The 19,412-nt window shown below is 37.9% G+C and overlaps 1 protein-coding gene across 1 annotated transcript in view; it reads right to left on the bottom strand.

Moving 5' to 3' along the window:
• Positions 1-3,634: 3,634 nt before the first annotated feature.
• Positions 3,635-19,412, bottom strand: part of Gtpbp10 (GTP binding protein 10) — a 21,010-nt gene continuing 5,232 nt past the window's right edge. Inside the window, exons 5-10 of the mRNA XM_055612786.1 lie at positions 14,998-15,071; positions 11,843-11,895; positions 9,404-9,511; positions 8,538-8,615; positions 7,509-7,632; positions 3,635-4,438 (exon numbers count right to left, since the gene is read on the bottom strand). Of these exons, the coding sequence (XP_055468761.1) occupies positions 4,230-4,438; positions 7,509-7,632; positions 8,538-8,615; positions 9,404-9,511; positions 11,843-11,895; positions 14,998-15,071 (646 nt within the window). The 3' untranslated portion in view covers positions 3,635-4,229. The remainder of the gene's footprint in view (positions 4,439-7,508; positions 7,633-8,537; positions 8,616-9,403; positions 9,512-11,842; positions 11,896-14,997; positions 15,072-19,412) is intronic.

Raw genomic sequence — 19,412 nt, 5'->3', positions numbered from 1 at the left:
ATTCAGGCCATAATTTCTGCATGGAAGGTACCTTTGCTAACTGGCTTTTCAATCTTACCTTACAAATTAGAAAATATCTCTTGTGTTTATGTGTTTCTTTTTTTGTCCAGAGATTCTTTTAAGACTCATTTATTTTTCTTCTATTTGGATAGCTATACCTTCATGCATGTCTGCCCACTGTGGCTGTGCCTGGTGCTTGTGGAGGACAGAAGAGGACAGAACATGCTGTGGAACTGCAGCTACAGACTCTTGTTGTAAGCCTCCGTGTGGGTCCTCTGCAAGAGCAACTGTGCTCTTAACCACTGGCCATCTCTGTCAAGAGAGTTTTAGCTTTCCTTTCCTGCCTCAAAGAATCTTCACCTTTTATCACCGCTATTTTGTCTTTTTTTTTTTTCCAGAGCTGAGGACCGAACCCAGGGCCTTGCTCTACCACTGAGCTAAATCGCCAACCCCACCTTTTATCATTGCAAAGCACCTGCACTCAATGGAAATACAGCTTAATGGTGATGTGGATAAAACCTAAAATAGCAGACGCTTCACGTAACCTGTCCTCTATAGAAGCAGACTTAGGCCACTGAGATAAACGGTGTGGAAAAGCAGTGACTGCATACATGTGGAGACCTGACCTTGATCCCAGCAACATACCCCAACTATGAAGACAAAAACCGCCTCCACAAAACTGTCCTCTGACTTCCACATGCTCCCAACTCCTCCCCCCGCCCCCACCGGTTACAAACAAATAGTATTTTTCAAAAGCAGACGTTTCTCTTTACATAGCTCTTATTTGTTATTTCGCAGGAAACGCTTGTGGCCATGATGAAGGCGACTGCGTACACAGGGGTGGGACCACTGGTGACGTTGTGGCTGTCTTAGCTTCTGCAAGTGCATATTCCGTGATGCTTCAAACTATGAAATCACCTAAGGGTGCATTTCCTAGACTACGTACCTGCTGGTAAACAATGCGCGGCGGTCTAGCACAAAGGAAGATAACTAATGCCGCAAAATTTTTACGTAAAGTTTTCAGAACCCAGATTTAACTTCAGACTGCAATATGCTGTTTGGCAAAGTGTCTTAGCATAATGAGCATAATGTATTTCATACCAGTCATCCGATACGGCAAGCTCTGGAAAGACTTCTGGAATTTAGTGAAAGTCTGCTGTAAGCAGCAGACTAGTAGGCTGGCTATGAACTAATATAATTACTAAATATTCTAAAAGTAGGTATTTTGAAAATATATTTTGAAATGTAACAGACTTGGAAAAAACAAAATTTGCCAGGGGGAAAGCCCAGTATCTTGAATATGTATGTATGTATGTATGTATGTATGTATGTATGTATGTATGTATTTATTTACTTGTTTGTTTTTAAAATAACTGACCAAGAATCTAGGACTGGGGAGATGGCAATGTTAGGCTCACAACCCAAAAGAGCTGCTATACAGTCGTGAGGATCAAGGTTCGGATCCCAGTACCCAGAACAAGCCTGGCATCCTGCAGTGTGTATAAACCGCAGCTCAGAGGGATTCAGTCTAAAGCCTCATTGACATACATGCATACACACACACAAACACACACACTAAACTGTTTTTAAAAATCTGGGGTTTCTTCCCTTCGCTCAGAAAAAAACTGAACAGTTTTTAAAAGGGGTTAAATAGGCCATACCTTCAATAACTAGAAAATACTAGTACATGGAACATTTCAATAATTAAACAATAAACCACGAACTGCTTTAATAAGTTGCCTAGGCATCACTGACAAACATATTCCTCTTCGTCTTCAAACTTTACATCCCTCAGCAAGGACAAAATCAGATCAGAGTGTAGACCCTTACATCTACCTTGTGAAGCTGTCCTTACCGCTACTTGTTTGTAGGAGAAGAGAGCTGAAGAGGGCACTGTGAGGACAAGCGTGTAACAAGCCCAGCCTCAGTCATGTAAGCTGAGCAGTGTAAACGGGGCAAGCTCACTTCTTTGTCAGGAAGTAGGCCATGCGCGCTCCCTGCAGCTCCCACTGTGCAGTGCTAGCAGAATAAGCCTTCCGTCTGTTCTTTGCAGCTCTGCATGTGCCGCACCCTGCACAGCGCCCCAAATGCCCATGCAGTGAAGAAAAAAAGAGACACAAGGAAAACTAGCCCCAAAACTAGAAATGAGGATGGGCATTGGGAACAGAAACAAGAATAAAATGAAAATATTTTATCAAAGTACTATCAGGTCTGAAGAAACTCAAGTCCAAATCAACATACAATTAAAAAGAACCCTATTTTTAAAAAGAGGTCAATTACCCCACTTGCAACTAAGCATTAAATTATCAAATAATTTTTACAAATAAAAAGTAGTATTAAAGAAAGGGGCTGGAGAGATTGCTCAGCAGTTCAAAACATGCGCTGCTCTTGCAGAGGCCCTGGGTCTGATTTCCTGAACCTACGTGGCAGCTCCCAACTGTGGGGAATCCAGTTCCAGGATATTCGAGCCCTCTTTTGGCTGCCACAGGCATTTCAATCACATGAAACACAGATTACTTGGCAAGCAAAACACCGATATACACATGGTAATAAACTAAGACGTACTATTAAAGAAATCCAGACAGACCTCAAGCCTGCTATGTCGCCCAGGAAGGCTCCTCCTCCCCAAGTGCTGTGATTACAGGTCTACACCATCATGCTTGGCTGAGGAAATTTTTTAAAGCCCATTAACTTGCTGTTACTTTGTAAAAGGAAGAAGGAGAAGGAAAAAAAAAAAGAAAGAAAGAAAGAAAGAAAGAAAGAAAGAAAGAAAGAAAGAAAGAAAGAAAGAAAGAAAGAAAATTACAGTGAACTCATTTGTGGGGAAAAACAGTAAAAATTTCCATAAAAATATAAGCTACTGACAGATTTCTCCCAGAGAAAGACTGAAAGGTCTCAGCAAACAGAAATGTTTTTTTTACCTCATACTCCTGTATACTGCCTGAATTTATTTTTTTAAATGAGTATGTACATTTTATAATAAATTTCACTTAAAGGAAAAAAAAAAAAAACAACTCTATTTGTAAGCTTTTTTTAGGCAGGAATTAAGAAAACACACCTGAGGCAGGCATGGTGGTACACACCTCTGATCCCAGCACTCGCAGAGGCACAGGCAAGCTGATCTCTGTGAGTTTGAGGCCAGCCTGGTCTACCAACCAGGACAGCCAAGGCTACATAGAGAAACCCTGTCTCAAAAAAAAAAAACAAAACAAAACAAACAAAAAAAAACAAACAAACAAACAAAAAAAAAACAAAAGAAGAAAGTGTATCTGCCTGGAAGGTATGCTCACACATCGACTATATGAATATTAGACTTCAAATGGCCAACACATGCTGCCTAAATTTGGAAAAAAAATAGAGGGGTAATTGTGAGAAACTTTAAAATCAAAGTAGTTTAACCAGTGAAGGCTCACATTTCCTGAATAGTCCCCTTTGACCCAATTAGCCATTAGACAAACTGTTGAGCTCCCACCAATGGGATGAGACCCAGTCACCACCCACACCAGGGATAAACTATAGGAGTCCTGATGGTCTCAGTGTGCTTGCTAGCCCAGTCTGGCTTTTGTGTATACTTCATGTAAAATGAAATCACCTTGCTGAGCTAAAACCAGAAGAGGAGGAGAAAAATTTATCCTCCTGAATGATGACAAATGTATCAGGAAACCTACTTATAAATAATATTTTAAAGATGTGAAAAAGCTTTCAAAGTATTATAATTTCACTACCAGTTTTAATTGACATAAAATTATACATTTGTCTTTATTATATAGAGCATGTTTTGAAATTAAAAAAAAAATCAAGCTGTTTTAAAATACATATTTTCTCAGATTATTTTTGTGGCCAGAACACTTAAACCTACTTTTTAACAAATTTTCAAAATATGCAGATGTTGTTCTAAGTATAAACAGAGCTGCAGAGTTTCACTGAAAGTTTGTATCTTTGACCAACATCTCTTAACTTTCTAGCTCCTGTTTATAATATAAATAATCAACATTTTTCAGATTTAATTTGTTGTTTTAAGATTCCACGTGTGAGTGAGACCACATGATATTTGCCTTGCTGTGTCTGCCCGATTCCTTTAAACATAATGCATTCTAGGATCATCCATGTTTTGAACAACATGATTTTCTTCTTCCTTAGAACCAAGAAGCAGCCCATCAAGAGGCTTTCCTAGATGTAAATGCTGCCTTTTCAGGAAATGGCAATAGCACGCTTTGCTGTGGCTCCCTCTAAGGTGCTGAACTGGACATCTGCAAACTAAGCAACTGTTTCCTATGATAGGCATCATTTTCTTTGTGGTCCTGTTCATCCAGCATCTTCCTTACACAGGTCTTCAATTCCTCAATCCCTTCACCAGTAACTGTTGAGATGGGGAGGATATGCTGGAACTCTACAGCCTTCTCTGGAATCATGTTTTTTTCAAATAACTGCAGGAAATCTGAAACAAAGAACAGGTGGTGTTCATTGCCTTTTAAAAAACAAAGTCAAAACTATGGAACTGACAACTTAGCATCTGCAACTCTTTCCTGGTCGGCCCTGTCTCACAACCTCTTGGGATCTTTGTTTTCCTACTGACAATGGTAGGTCTTAGCACATGGGAAGCACTTCATAAACAACTGTTGGGACACATTTATTTTAAACCAAATGAAGAAAAAATATTAGGTAAACCATGACAATACTTAAAGCAATAATAAAATTTGCTTGAGAAGACAAAATAAAATGAGGCAAAATAGACACTGACAGTTTCCATAAAAACAATGACATCATTTGGAACATGGCTTAGTTTAGAATACATACAAGTTTTAACACTTTAAATGGAGGCCAGGATCCACATTTAAAACTGCAGCATTAAGCCAAACGGTTCAAGGGCAGATCATTTTATCTGAGTCCAATCAATCCCTTAGGATGCTGCATGGCTTTCTCTTTTCCCTAACACTATGTCGGTGGGAGAGAGGGACCAGTATACTGACTAGATGGGCCAACTGTCATATAAACTAAAATAGGTAGGCTGAAATCATCACAGCGCCTGACTTCTAAGAGTTAAAAATCTCCAAGAAAGTCTAGAGAGACAAACTCAAGAGTTGTGGTGGTCCAGCTCCTGAGTCACACTCACAGACCAATGAACAAAGATACCTACTGACCTGATGAGGCAAATGGAATTAAGGACTGAAGACTATTAGGGAGTATTTATGTCCCAAGGCTAACTTACTAACTCAGGGACAGTTCTAACATGTATATTATGTAGGGGAATGCTTTTCAAGAGAAGAAAAATGGCCTTGGTGCTGTCTGCTAGTCCTAGTATGTGAATGTCTGTTTTACCCATTTATCATTCCAGTAACATAAAGGAAAGAATCAGTATTCTTCAAAGCAGATGGCCACTTGCCATTTGTGCATGAGGCTCTCTCCTAGTCCCCAAAAGTTGGAAGCACCATCACCTCAGGATAAAAGTGTTCTACAACACTCAGTTTTCCAAAGTCTGCAGAGTCCCTGTGGTGGTTTGAATAAGAGTGGCTCCTGTAGGCTCATATATTTGAATCCTCAGTCACCAGGGAGTGTCACTATATGATAGGACTAGAGCCTTGTTGGAGGAAGTGTGTCACTGGTGGTGGGCTTTGACATTTCAAAAAGCCCACATATGGCCCAGTGTCTGTCTGTCTCTCTGTCTTTCTGCCTGTAGATCTGGATGTAGCTCTCAGCTACTGCTCCAGTGCCATGCATGCCGCTATGGCCCCATCCTGACAACAATGGAATAACAAGCCTCTGAAACTGTAAGAGAGCACCCAGTTAAATGCTTTCCTTTATAAGAATTGCTTCTGTCAGGGCATCTCTTAAGAGCAATAGGACAGTGACTAAGATAGTTCCTCTCAGTTTCTTTAGACAGTGGAAGTATTTCCATTTGATTTCTTAGACAAATCCTTTTAGTCACAGAATTTATTTTCTGCTCCCATAAGCACTGAACTAAATGTTCTCTTCTAAAAACTAATATGCTTCAGAGTTACTAAGTTCATATAAATAGAACAAAAAGCCTCTTTAGAACTGCTGGCTCTGAGGGCCAGAGAGCTGGCTCAGCAGTTAAGAGCATTGGCTGCTCTTCCGAGGACCCAGGTTCAGTTCCAGGATACCAACTAAGAGCTGTCTGTAACTCCAGACCAGGAAGATTTGACATCTTTCATCAGACACACACACGGTGCACAGACATACATGCAGACAAAACAGCCATACATATATAAAATCTCAAAAAAAAAAAAAAAAAAAAAAAAAAAAAAAAAAAAAAAAAAAAAAAACAAGAAAGAAAAGTAAAGCCCTACTGATTTGTTTAAATCCAGTGTGTACTAGTGAAACAATGTTCTGGGGCTGACAAAACCTGTTAAGCTTAACAGGTAATTGCTGACTTTTTCTCCTTTTACCCACATCTCCAGAGTTTTAGTTTTGCCTTCTTTCTTTAAAGATGTGTTTACTTTTAACTGTGCACAATGGTCCACAGCTCAGGAGGCAGTGGCAGGTGGATTGCTATGACTTTAAAGTCAGACTAGTCTACATAGTGTTTCTAGGCAGCCAGGGGTACATTAGGACACCTCACCTAAAAATAAGAAAAAACAAACAAATTAAATAAACAAAAAACAACAACAACAAAAAAACAAACAAACAAAAAAAAAAAACAAGAAGCCAGGCATGGTGGCACACACCATTAATCCCAGAGCTCGGGGAGGCAGAGGCAGGGGGATCTTTGTGAGTTCAAGGCCAGCCTGGTATATAAAGGGAATCCAGGACAGCCAAGGCCACAGATGGGAAACCCTGTCTCAAAAAACAAAATAAACAAGCAAAGAATAAAACAAAACAAAACAGAAAACTTCAAAAGAGAAACAAAAAGTTTTATTTTGTCTTTATTTAAATGTATGAATGGGTATCTGGGTGTGGAGATGTGTGTGAGCACCAGAGGCATTGGATTCCCCTGAGGTTGGAGTTACAGGTATTATGAGGTAGCTGACATGGACGCTGGAAAAAACTCTGGTCCTCCACAAGAACAGGATGTGCTCTCAATGGCTGGGATATCTCTCTAGGGCCTCCTCGCATCCTTTAAAGGCCATATACATTTTATTTCTATAAAGCCTGACCTTTTTGGGCCTAAGTAATCTTTTTTTCTTTTTCTAACTTAACTGAACTCATGTTGAAACTTAATAATGGCTGGTCAATGCTTTTTCAGTGCTTCATAAATTTTGTTCTTTCTTCAAATATAGAGTTTCTAAGAGTGGAAACTATTAGTTTTCTTTCCCATTGAAACTTCACAATTATTGGCCACAGTAGTACATGCCTGTAATTCCAGGGCCTGGGAGGTGGAGGCAGGAACTCAAGACAATTCTCAGCTAAACGACAAATTTGAAGCCATCCTGGTCTACAGGAGACCCTGTTTCAAAAACTTAACACCTCCACCAAAAAGACAAAACAAAAGTCCCAGCTAGTACACATATCTAGTACTGCAGACAGGATGAAGTGAATGATCGTGTTACCTTCAGGGCTCTGGAGCTGCTTCACCAATTCATGAAGTTTAACTTGGGCATCTGGCAAGTCCATCTTATTAACTGCCAAGAGTGCAGGTTTTGTCTGCAGTTCCTCTTTGTATAACTCCAACTCCTTTAAATAAGAAGGAAAAGCAACTAATCTTATAATAGTATGTTTATAAGTGAAGGTTATGGTGATCTTTATCTAAGAACCTAGAAAATCTACAGTCCAGTCATATCATCACAAGGAAATAAATCCCAATAACTATAAAACTAACAAAAGAAGACATTCAGTAAATGTGTCTTGCTAAGCAATGTGAATAGGATGTTAACTCACATGACTTCCCAAAAGCAGCTGATTTTTGCCTAGAGCCTAATGTAAGTAACTAGATTCAAGAGAGATAAGACTCAGATGATAATTATAACAATTTAATATCTGTTGCATTGAATTTCAATAAAGTTGTGGGAGTGGCTAAAGAATTAAAACAAAAACGGGTAGCTTTTTTTGTCTCTTATTTTGAGAGGTTAGCACAACATTCAAAGATGACTAGTAAGTGTCCAGTCTAAAGCATAAGAAAATGATGTGCTTGTCAGTTATAGACTGGGCAGTCAAGGGTACATTCATTGTAAGCAACAATGGGAAACAGTGACAGTAGGTAAGATCATACAATGACAGTCATGTTGCTTAAATGTTACGAAATGTGCTGGGATAGTAGCTCAGTGGTAGAATGCTTGTGTAGCATTCATGGTTTGATCATCAGTACCTCCAAAAAAAGAGGGAAAAAAAGTGAGTATAGTTCCTAAGTGGAGAATATCAAGAAGATGCCAGCACAGAAGAAAGAAGATGTGATGTGATGTAGCACAGAGGAGAAAGTTATACATTTGATAGTTTGAAGAATGGGATATTGAAAAAATGAAAATAGCAACTTTGATTTTTTAACCGATATAAAATCTTTAAAAAGGTGGTTGCTATGTGGTTACTACATGACATGCCTACTTAGTGGACTAGTCCAGGACAAAGTAAATCAAAAAACTTACTTTTGTAAGAAGCATTATAGTTTCAAATGCTGTTCTGTATGGAGTTACAGAAGAAAGCTGAAATCCAGAAATATCAACCTAAAAAGACAGAAGACACACAACATAAAATGGTTATTCAGTTTTATGGTTAGAAATGTTTTCTCTCAGTAAGTCAACAAGAAATAACTTCTCAATCTATATGTTACTGGTTCTGCTCATTCAGTGCAATAACAGAAACTGAGCTGTCATGACAACTATAAGCATTAATGATGAATCACTGATGAAAAACTAACATAGGTAACTGATACCAATATTGGCATGCTCACCCAGGACTCAAGCATCACCAATTAAGAATGAAAGAGTGAGTTGGCTGGGTGTGGTGGCACACGCCTTTAATCCCAGCACTCAGGGAGGCAGAGACAGGTGGATATCTGTGAGTTAGAGGCCAGCTTGGTCTATAAAGTGAGTCCAGGACAACAGAGAAATCCTGTCTCAAAAAACCAAAGAGAGAGACAAAAAAGAGAAACTATATGAGTATACCAAAATCAAACGTTCATAGGATACAGTACAACAGCACTTCCATTCCCATATTATAAACAAATATTACATCCTGCACTATCCCCCGTTGGAACAAACTCACTGGAGTGATATTTACTAGTACAGTCATGTACTATTTAATACCAGGGCAACTTTCAGAAGACACATCCGATGATTTTATCATTGTGTGAACTCAAGAGTGTGAACACAGATCTGAGATGGCTGTGATGTCACCAGGTTGTGAAATCTTTTATCAGCATCATAAAATATGTAAAAGTCCATCAATGCTTATTTACAACATATTTCTAGGAAAAACAAGTTACATTTGCATCTATATATATATGACTTACAACAAACAGCAGCTGTCTGGTTCTCTCTAAATGCTTGAGGAATTTGTGGCCCATTCCTTTGTTCATATGTGCTCCTTCTATCAAACCTGGGAGATCAGCTACTGAAATCTAATACAAAATTAATCATTTGATGACAAAGAAAAAGAAATGAAACCAAGTTCAACTTATCCCCAAATTTTCAAATTTCATATATAATTTCTAATCAATCACTCTATTACATCTTTGAAATAAATGTTAAAATCTTTTGTTACCAGATATTTAAGTCCCATTTTAACACATCAGCCTACCAATTTATAGATATTAGGGGGGTCAGTTGAATATTTATTAATTTAACAGTTACTAATAATGTAAATATGCAAATTTTTCTTTTCACAAATAACTCAAATAAGTTATCGCTGTGTGCATATTTTTGGATGTGCACAGGCACACATGAGCGAGAACATACATGAGGGCAGAGGACAATTCTCAGTAGTCAGTTTTCTCTCGCCACCTGTGGGCTACAGCGATTGAACTCAGGCCATCAGTCTGGCATGATAGCTCCTCTACCTAAGGAGCTATCACACTGGGCCCACCAGGCTGTCGTTCTATAAACTGTATTGTACTTATGAATTTTTTTTAATAAAACCATAGCTTTTATAAGCACAATTCATTAACATTCACATTTAGCAAATTCAGCCTGTATTTTTAAAGGTTTATATCCATTTGTAAATGACAGCATTGCTCCTTTTCTGCTCGCGTAATGGCAGGATTATTGGCTATTCCTACACAGTGGAACGATGGACCATCCCACAGTGCTCCAGCAGGCCCCAATTATCAACAGTCGCTTTAGGCATCTCAGGCCTCACTGGGCCTCATTGTGATCACTGAGGGAACAGCAGTTACAAACAAATAGCCAGAGAAATCCATAAGAGATTTAGTTTGAAGTCTCTGGGGACCAGGCATCACTTGTTACTGCAGTCCCTAGCCCACCCAGATGATCTGAGATGAAGTAAGGAAGAAGAAGCACCATTACCCACGCTCAATGTGGAAGCGATTCCTAGCCTGAAGGGAAGCTATGGCTATATAACAGTGTGTGCACAGCAAGGGTCTCACATCCTAAGATTTCCTTCAGAAATTTCTATTGCTATCTCTTAAACATTAGGCATAAATAATGTTCTTCTTTTCTATATACTGCTCAGTATGTTCAACATATACTATACACTGTAAGTTTATTGAGCATTTAATACTAATAGTTATAGTTTTATTTTTTATTCTCTCTACATCACATCACTACTCAAGTCTTCTGAATTGTGCCTTAAAATTTCATGAACACAGTCACACATCATTACCAGTTAAGGTCCACACTTTACATACGGTTCATCCATGATCATATATATTTTGTACGATTTGATAAATAATGCATGATTAGTAATAGTAACACATGGAGTAATTTCCCTATCCTAAGAATCCTCTGGGCTTCGTCCACTTGTCCCTCCTTTCTTTCTCTTGGCTAAACTGACCTTTTTGTTTTTGTCACAGTATGAGTATGAATAGTTGAAATTGGAAGAAAACAGCCTTTTGGAGTCTTTCACTGAGCTATATGTATTCAAGATTTTATGTTTTCATGGATTCAGAATCTATTAATTTTTAAAACTGACTATTCCATTCTCCAGATGTAACACAGTTAATCCTTTCATACACTGAGAACCTTGATTGTTTCAAAGTTCTAGTAATTATGAATAAAGCTGTTAGAAACATCCACGTGCAGGCTTCTCTGTATATATAAATTAACTCTATAGTACTTCCTTATGAAGAATATAAGTAAACCCTAATGAAACCTTTTCCCTCAGAACCAGAAACTTGGAATTAAACAATTTTGGTAGAAGTGCTATCGCTTCTATAAAAAGTCCTTTCAAGAACTAGAAATTAGCAATTCACTGAGGTAGTAAAATATGTTTATGTACTGAGAACACAGACACTAGGTAATATATAACAAAGAGATAATTCTATAGGGATGAAGTCAACATACAATTTGTAAGAGGAAACTACATTGTTTTACTATAACAATGCTGAGCAGAATTACTTTGTTCATAGTTGTACTTATCATAAAAAATAAAACAAAACACCTCTTAGTTTTTTCCTCTAAGACCACAGACACATGTAAATATAAAAATCCTACTACCAGGCAAGAGATGGCTCAGTGGTTAAGAGCACATATTATTCTTGCAGAGGAATTCAGTTCAGTTCCTGGCACCAATCAGGTAGCTCACAACTGCCTATAACTGCAGCTCCAGTAAATCTGAGTCCCACCTGACTTCATATAAAGATATACACACAAATGTAAACAATAAAAATATATTTTTAAAAAGTTCTATTACAAAAAAACAAAAAAAAACCCAAAACCAACAAATATACTCCTCACACCAAAACCAAACTGTGTTTTACTTTAAAACTACCAACCTGTTTGAAATCATTGTACATTATCTTTCCAATTTCAGGCCTTAGCGTTGTAACTGAAAGGAAAAATGACAGTTAAATTAAGGAAAGAATAAAAGACTAATTCTCTAAAAAATGTCAACCTTACATACAGAATGAATATCTATCTTCTGAATATTTAATCTTATTTTAATTTGTTGAAATGGAAGCTACAGTTATCTGTCATTCACATTTTATATCTATCTATCTCTTTATTTTTTTAGTTACTTTACATCATTGTTATAGTCCTATCCCTCCTCTCTCCCAGTTCCACACTCCCTCCTTCCCTCTCCTCTTTTTCTTAGAAAATGGGAGCTCCCTTTCCCATTCACCCCAGCTCATCAAGTTGCATCAGGACTGAGTGTGTCCTCTTCCCCTGTGGCCTGGTAAGGCACACAGGGAAAAGTGATCAAGCTAGCAAGTGAGTCCCTGTCCTATGCAGTCCCCATTTCCCTTACTAGAGGGCCCACATGAAGCTTAAGCTGCACATCTGCTACATCTTACCCACAAAAACTTCGACCCAAAATTTGTCCTACCTACAAGATGTACAGAGATAAAGATAGAGTAGATATCGAGGGAATGCACAACCAATGCCTGGCCCAACCAAAGACCCAACCTATTGGAGAGTGCCAAGCCCTGACACATTTTACTTTAAAAAAAAAACAGAGACATCTGTGCTCTGGCCTGAAATGCTATTGCATGGCCAGGGGCAGCTTAAGAACAGTTAGGTGCTCACAATTTAGATTCTGATCACAATCACTAATTTTGCAGTAAAACTTTTCTTTCTTTTCTCCTTAAAATGTCATTACCTGTATGTATGTATGTATGTATGTATGTATGTATGTATGTATGTATGTATGTATGTATTTGGGGAGGGAACTTGTGCACGGAATGGTGTGCATGTGGAGGTTAAAGGACAACCTATAGGATTCCACTGTCTCCTTCCACCGAATGGAAAACTGACCTGTCAGGCTTAGCAGCAAGTACCTTTACTCACTTAGCCACTTCACAGGGCCCAGTAAAATCCCTCTAGTTTGTTCTCATTTGAGTTGTACACTAGCTTTCTCCTGGGACTGTCTTTACTTCTGTTGTTGCTAATCTGGCTTGTCAACTTGACAAACCTGAGAAAAGGGAACCTCAGTTGAAGAGTTCTTGCCACCAGACTGGCCTGTAGGCATGTCTATGTGACATATACATGTTTGTTTATTAAAGTGCCGGTGCATCTAGAAAGAATAGGTAGCATGCTGTGCAGGAGCTAGATGAGATACAATGAAAGATTAGGTTACATGCATTGAGTGAATAGGATAGAACAGATGCCATTGTTAAAAAAATAACCACAGAATGGCTTATCTTATTTATACATATTTATATTATTTTCTAGATTACTTCCATTCCATGGTATTTTTTTTGTTTAATAATTGCAAATATTATACCATATTCACTCAATATCTTTAACATACAGATATTATATATGTTTATAAAGAATATTTGTTCACACTGTTGACACAGAGATTGTATACTGGAAAAACCTGTTTCTAGTTGTGGTGTGGCTCAGCTCTAGCACACACCTTTAGTTTAAGAGCTTTCTGTAGACAGGATTAAATAAAGTCAACCATAGGTCAGGAGGTGGAGCAAGCCACCAGTTGACAGGAAAAAAAAAAAAAAAAAAAAACCATAGAGAGTGAAAGGAAGTCCAGAGGACAGATGGAGGGATGAGGTGCACAAGAAGTAGAAAGGAGGGACATTGAGTTTGGCTTTCAACCCAGCATCTAGCTTCTGAGTAAAATAGAATCTTTGAGATTTTGTTTAAAAACAACAACAACAACAACAACAACACACACACACACACACACACACACACACACACACACACGATGGAGTAATCCCTAGTCTACCGTGCACAATGCCACCTCCAAACAGGTAGTCCTGGGTTATATAAGAAGGGTGGCTGAGCAAGCCAGAGCAGCATTCCTCTGAGATTTCTGCTTCAAGCTCCTGCCTTGAGGTCCTTCCTTACTGCCCTTGAGGATGGATTATAATCTATAATCCAAACAAACATTTTCCTTTCCAAATTGATTTTGTCATGGTGTTTATCCTAGCAAGAGAAAGCAAACTACAACACCTCTATTTTCCTAAGGAGTTCCATGTGTTATAACCAACATTGGCCATGTAATTAGCAGTTCAAAATTAATTAATTCATCAGATTCTAAGTTTTGAATGGTTTATTATTTTCAGATTTCTGCCATTCTGTTTTTTTTTTTTTTCCAACAATGGCAAACATTCTATCCTATTCACGTAACACCTTTAACCTACATTAGCATGCAGGTTACTCTTCTATATGCCTTGATGCTTTCTACCAACCAATTTCTATATCATAGGCTAAGAGAACTTTTGGAAAATCTATTTTATCTCTTGAATGAAGTCTTCTAAATGTTTAAGAGATGAAAGACAACCCATGTAGCTAAGCAAGTTGATGTGATTTTTATGCTCATGTCCCTACATCCCTTATTTCATTTTCTCTAAGCAGACTGTAACTACTGAGCCATGGATAGGCTGTTTTCATGACATAAAGACCCTTCACCTCTGTATTAAAGGACTGATTAATTATAATTATTATTCATATCTCAGCCCAAGCACATTCCCTCAAGGTCTACAGCACTTACCTACACTCTTCAACAAAACACTTCCCTTCCCTTATATTTATCCATCATATGTGTACACAAATGTACTCATTCCTTTCTCCCTAAACTAACTATAATTAATGTCACAACATTGCTGGCTTTGCTTACCAGTTTTTCTAGCAGCACAGTCTAATATGGTTCCTAGAAGTAAATCCTTATTAAATTTTTAAAAAGTTCATCTCTGTCTTCCCGGTATTTATCATGGTGTATAACAGGCGGTAAGGAGCTTTAAAATCCTATGTAAACCAAATAAGTGATTGTATAACAAAGAAATAAATGCAGCAAAATTCCTAACAAGGACAAAAAACTTTCGTGAGACTGTAGTGGTCTGAAAGATTAATAAGAAATGCATGGATTCTAACTGTTGAAAGCTTTTGAACTAAAGCTATACTCAGAGTTCTATTACTTTTATGCAAAGAAAATGTATCTCACACACTAAAATACACCACTTATACTTACATGCATAATCTGCAATCACAGGTTTTGCATGGGAAACCCGACTTAGTAAGGAGGATTTTCCAGCATTTGGGAATCTGAAATAATATATTATATATGTACGTTATAAAAAATACCACAATCACTAATAGTTGCATGTTTCTGAATTCCCAACATTTCAAGTATTTACTGCTCTAGCTGGTGGTATGAACATGGGAGAGTGAGGCCTGAAAATGAAGTGGACTAAAGTCTCATGCAATAGCCAACTTTATTCAGAGTATCAGAATTTATACACTGAGGGTTATGAAGAATCACATGAGTAAGATGTTCAACCACAGGGACAGCCACATGTGGCTTATACATAACAACAGCTGAAGTAAACTAACTCCTTTCCACTGCACTGGGAGAGGCATGAGAATACATTCCAACAATTCTGTGTTAAAGAAAATTAAGACATAAGACTTGTTTTCTTGGGATTTTCAAATAATAATAATAATAATAATAATAATAAAGTAGATTTCTTAACTATTTCTGGAATTAATATTAGAATATAGGGATTACAGCTCGGTAGCAGAATGTATACTCTACATTCAAGAGGCATAGGATTCAATTCCTCAGTCCCTCTCCCCAAGATTGTAAGTCTAAGAAAATGTTTGAAAACTTGAGAAAAAAATACTGGTAAATAAAGTGCCTAATAGAAAAAAATAAAGAAAAATTCAGGGCTGGAAGAATTCATCCATCTAAGTGGATGAGAAGAGTCTGCTCTGCTTCTGCAGAGGAAGAGCTCTGTTCCCAGTATCCATGCTGGGGTGGACTATTAGTGGCTCCTGAGGCCAGAAGAGGATGCTGGAGACCCTGGGAGTCACAGGCAGTTGTGAGCTGCCATGTGGGTGCTGGGACTTCGACTCAAGTCCTCTGGATAAGCAGCCAATGCTCCTACCTACTGAGCCAGCTCTTTAGTCCCACAATTCACTATCTGTAGCCAAACACTGACAAAACATTATGTTGTAAATACAAATATGTTTTTATTTTAATCCCAGGTATGGAATGTGGGACTAATCCAGATGGTCCACAGTAGCAAACTCTTTGCCTTATATGGGCTCTGAGAGGAGCTCTTTGCCAGCTGCAGATAGTTTAAATCTGAGGACTCTGGAGAGAGAATAAATGCCAGAGCCCAGAGAGTGTGGAAATGCTCTGAAAAAGAACAAGGTTGCTGCTGCTTCTCCCCTGTGGCTTCTGTTGCTGTTGATGCAGTGACAAGAAGTTGGAGATCTCCTGAAACAAGGATTGGACTGGCTCCTGGGAACCCGTTGACCCTAACCAGCAGGAAGCAGCTAAGAGAACTGCTGCGCTTCTCCCACTAACTCTTTCTCTTTCCTACCTGGTGTTGCAGTGTTGGAAGGGATTGGGGTGGAGTAGGGAGAAAGAGATGTAAGAAATGTAAATAAAAGTTTTTAAAAAGTATGGCAACAACATTACTTAATGATTTTTTGGATTGTGATCATGTTCAAGTATCATTTAATAGTCTATATATCTCTCTAGTTGCATGCATATTTTCTTACATTTATTTGTGTTTGTGTATATGTGTGTGAGCATGCAATTGCCACAGCACATGTGTAGAAGTGAAAGGATCATTTTTTGGGTTGGTTTTCTTCCTTCACCACGTAGATCCCAGAGATCAAACGGGGGTTACCCACTATACCATCTCAATGGCCTTTCAATGGCTTTCATATGAATATTTTTTGCAAAGTTATTTATAATTGCAACAAACTAGAAGCAATATAAATGTCACTGGAAAGTTAGCTGGATAAATTGTGTATTAACTATTGAAAAGTTGTTCTTAATGTCATGAAGATTAAAAGCAGGTCACTAAACTATAAAATATTTTTCAAAAAAAAAGGCATATTTTATTAGTCAGGGTTCTTTAGAAGCACAAAATTTATACAACCCAGGACTTGGAAGAGGACTTAAGCTGAAATGAAGATGGAATTGAAAAGCCCAGTAAGTAATTCAACTAGTAAGCTGAAAGGAAAGTCTTACAAGTAGAATGAGTCAAACAGAAGACAGCATGTCAGGAATCAAAGATAAAGCTGAGGATCTAAAGAAAATAAGCAAAGAATATGAAAAACTAAAACATACACACAGAGGGGAAAGGAGTACACAGGAAATGTGAGAGGCAAACTTTTAAATTATAGGCCTACATGAGAAAGGAGAATCCCAAATCAATGGCACAGAGGAGACCTTCAGTAAGATCAAAGAAGAAAACTTTGCTAAACTAAGGAAGGACACACCCATAAAAACACAAGAATCACACAGAACACCAAACAGACAAGACCAGAAGAAGAAAAAAAGACCAGAAGAAGAAAAAAATCTCCATGCCATAGCATAGTTAAACCACAAAGTATACAAAACAAACAAACAAACAAACAAACAAACAAAAAAAGCAGACCAAAAGATACAAGAGAAAAAAGCAGAAGTCACATGTGGAAAAAAAAATAAAAATCCATCAGTCAGAGTAACAGCTGGTTTCTCAATGGAAACATTGAAGGCCAGAAGAACCTGAAGCAATGCATTCCAAATCCTAAAAGACTATGATGGCTAGCCCAGAGTAACATTTCTGGCTGAACTATTTGTCATAATCGAAGGATAAAGAAAAACTTTCCATTATATAAACAGCCTTAAAAAAATCGTATCTAACAAACTAAACCTAAAGTTTATACAGAAAGCAATATTTCAGGCTGAAGGGAGGAATGAGCACAATAGAGACTGTGGAAAGAAATATGAATCCATAAAGTAACACTGAGAACACAACCCCCAAAACCAACAACACAATGACCATTTAACAGACATCTCAACAATAACTTTAAATATCAATGTCCTCAATTCTTCAATCAAAAGACACAGGCTGACTGGCTGAATGGATCAAGAAGCAAAATTCATCTATCCATACTTTACAAGAAACATAACTTATCTTTAAAGATAAGCACTGCCATAGACTAAACAAAAGTATCCTAATCAAAAAAGACCAGGAAGCAAGTAGTAATCACTATCCTAATATCTGACAAAATAGACCAAACTAAAACTAATTATACAAGATAAAAAAGGGACACTTCATTCTAATCAGGGGAACAATGGACCAAGAGACATTACTATCCTAAACATGTATGTACCACATGTTGGGGAACCTAGTTTCATAAAATATGTACTTCTAGGTTTAAAGACACAGATTAATATCAATCCATTAATAGTTTCAATACCCCATTTTTTCTACTAGACAGGTCATCTGGACAAAGATTAAACCAAAACATCAGAATTAATTCACATCATACATCAAATAGACTTAACAGATATTTACAAATTATTCCACTCAAACACAAAGAATATACATTCTATTCAACAGCACACAAAAGCTTTTCTAAAATACTCCACATCCCAGGACACAAAACACATCTTTACTAATTCATAGAGATTAAAATCATCACACACACTTACACACTATAATAATTATATAATATATAATGAATGTATATAGCCTTTACCACATCTAATACACACACACACACATATATAACATGTAACATACAAATAACACAAAATAAGAATTCAAAAGTCAACAAATAGGCTATTATGTTTTACAGGAAACAAAAGTTATATGCAGAGCCAGGCATGGTGACTATGATGTTTGCTCTTAATTGTCAACCTGACACAATCTATAATCTACTGAGGTGGTGTCAGTGAATGATTATCTAAATTAGGTTTGCCTGCAGGTAAGTCTGTGAAAGACTGTCTTGATTGTGTCACTGACATGGAAATACCTATCCAGAAAGTGGGTGGCACCAGTCCTTGGGTTTGATTCCTGGACTCAAAGTGGAGAGGTCCAGGTGAGCGTATGGTTATGTGTGCATCCACTGGCTGCTGTCTTAGTTATTTTTCTATTGCCACCACATAACACCACAATCAAGGCAACTTATAAAAGAAAGAGTTTGGGGCTCACCGTTTCATAAGATTACAGTTTATGACCATCATGGAAGATAGCATGGCAGCTATCTTGGAAGATAGACAGGCAGACAGGGCACTGTAGGAGTATCTGAGAGTTTACATCTTCAACCACAAGCATGAGACAAAGAGGACTAAGAATGGTATGGGTTTTTGAGACCTTAAAGCATACCCCTGCCATTGCACACTTCCTCCACCAAGGCCACATCTCCTAATCCTTCTCAAACAGTCCAACAGCTTAGGACCCACACGAGCCTATGAGGGCTGGTCCCACTAAAATCACCTCACTTATAACCCAGCATTTGAGTGGCTGACGCATAAGTTTGAGGCTGGTCAGGACTGTATGATAATTTACAAGCTAGCATGTGCAACACAGAGAACTGGGAAGGAAGGAAAGAAGGAAGGAAGGAAGGAAGGAAGGAAGGAAGGAAGGAAGGAAGGAA

This window comes from Psammomys obesus, unplaced genomic scaffold (genome assembly GCF_907164565.1).
Source record: "Psammomys obesus unplaced genomic scaffold, mPsaObe1.curated_primary_1811, whole genome shotgun sequence".
Lineage (NCBI taxonomy): Eukaryota > Metazoa > Chordata > Mammalia > Rodentia > Muridae > Psammomys > Psammomys obesus.
This window is presented reverse-complemented; position numbering and strand designations above follow the sequence as displayed.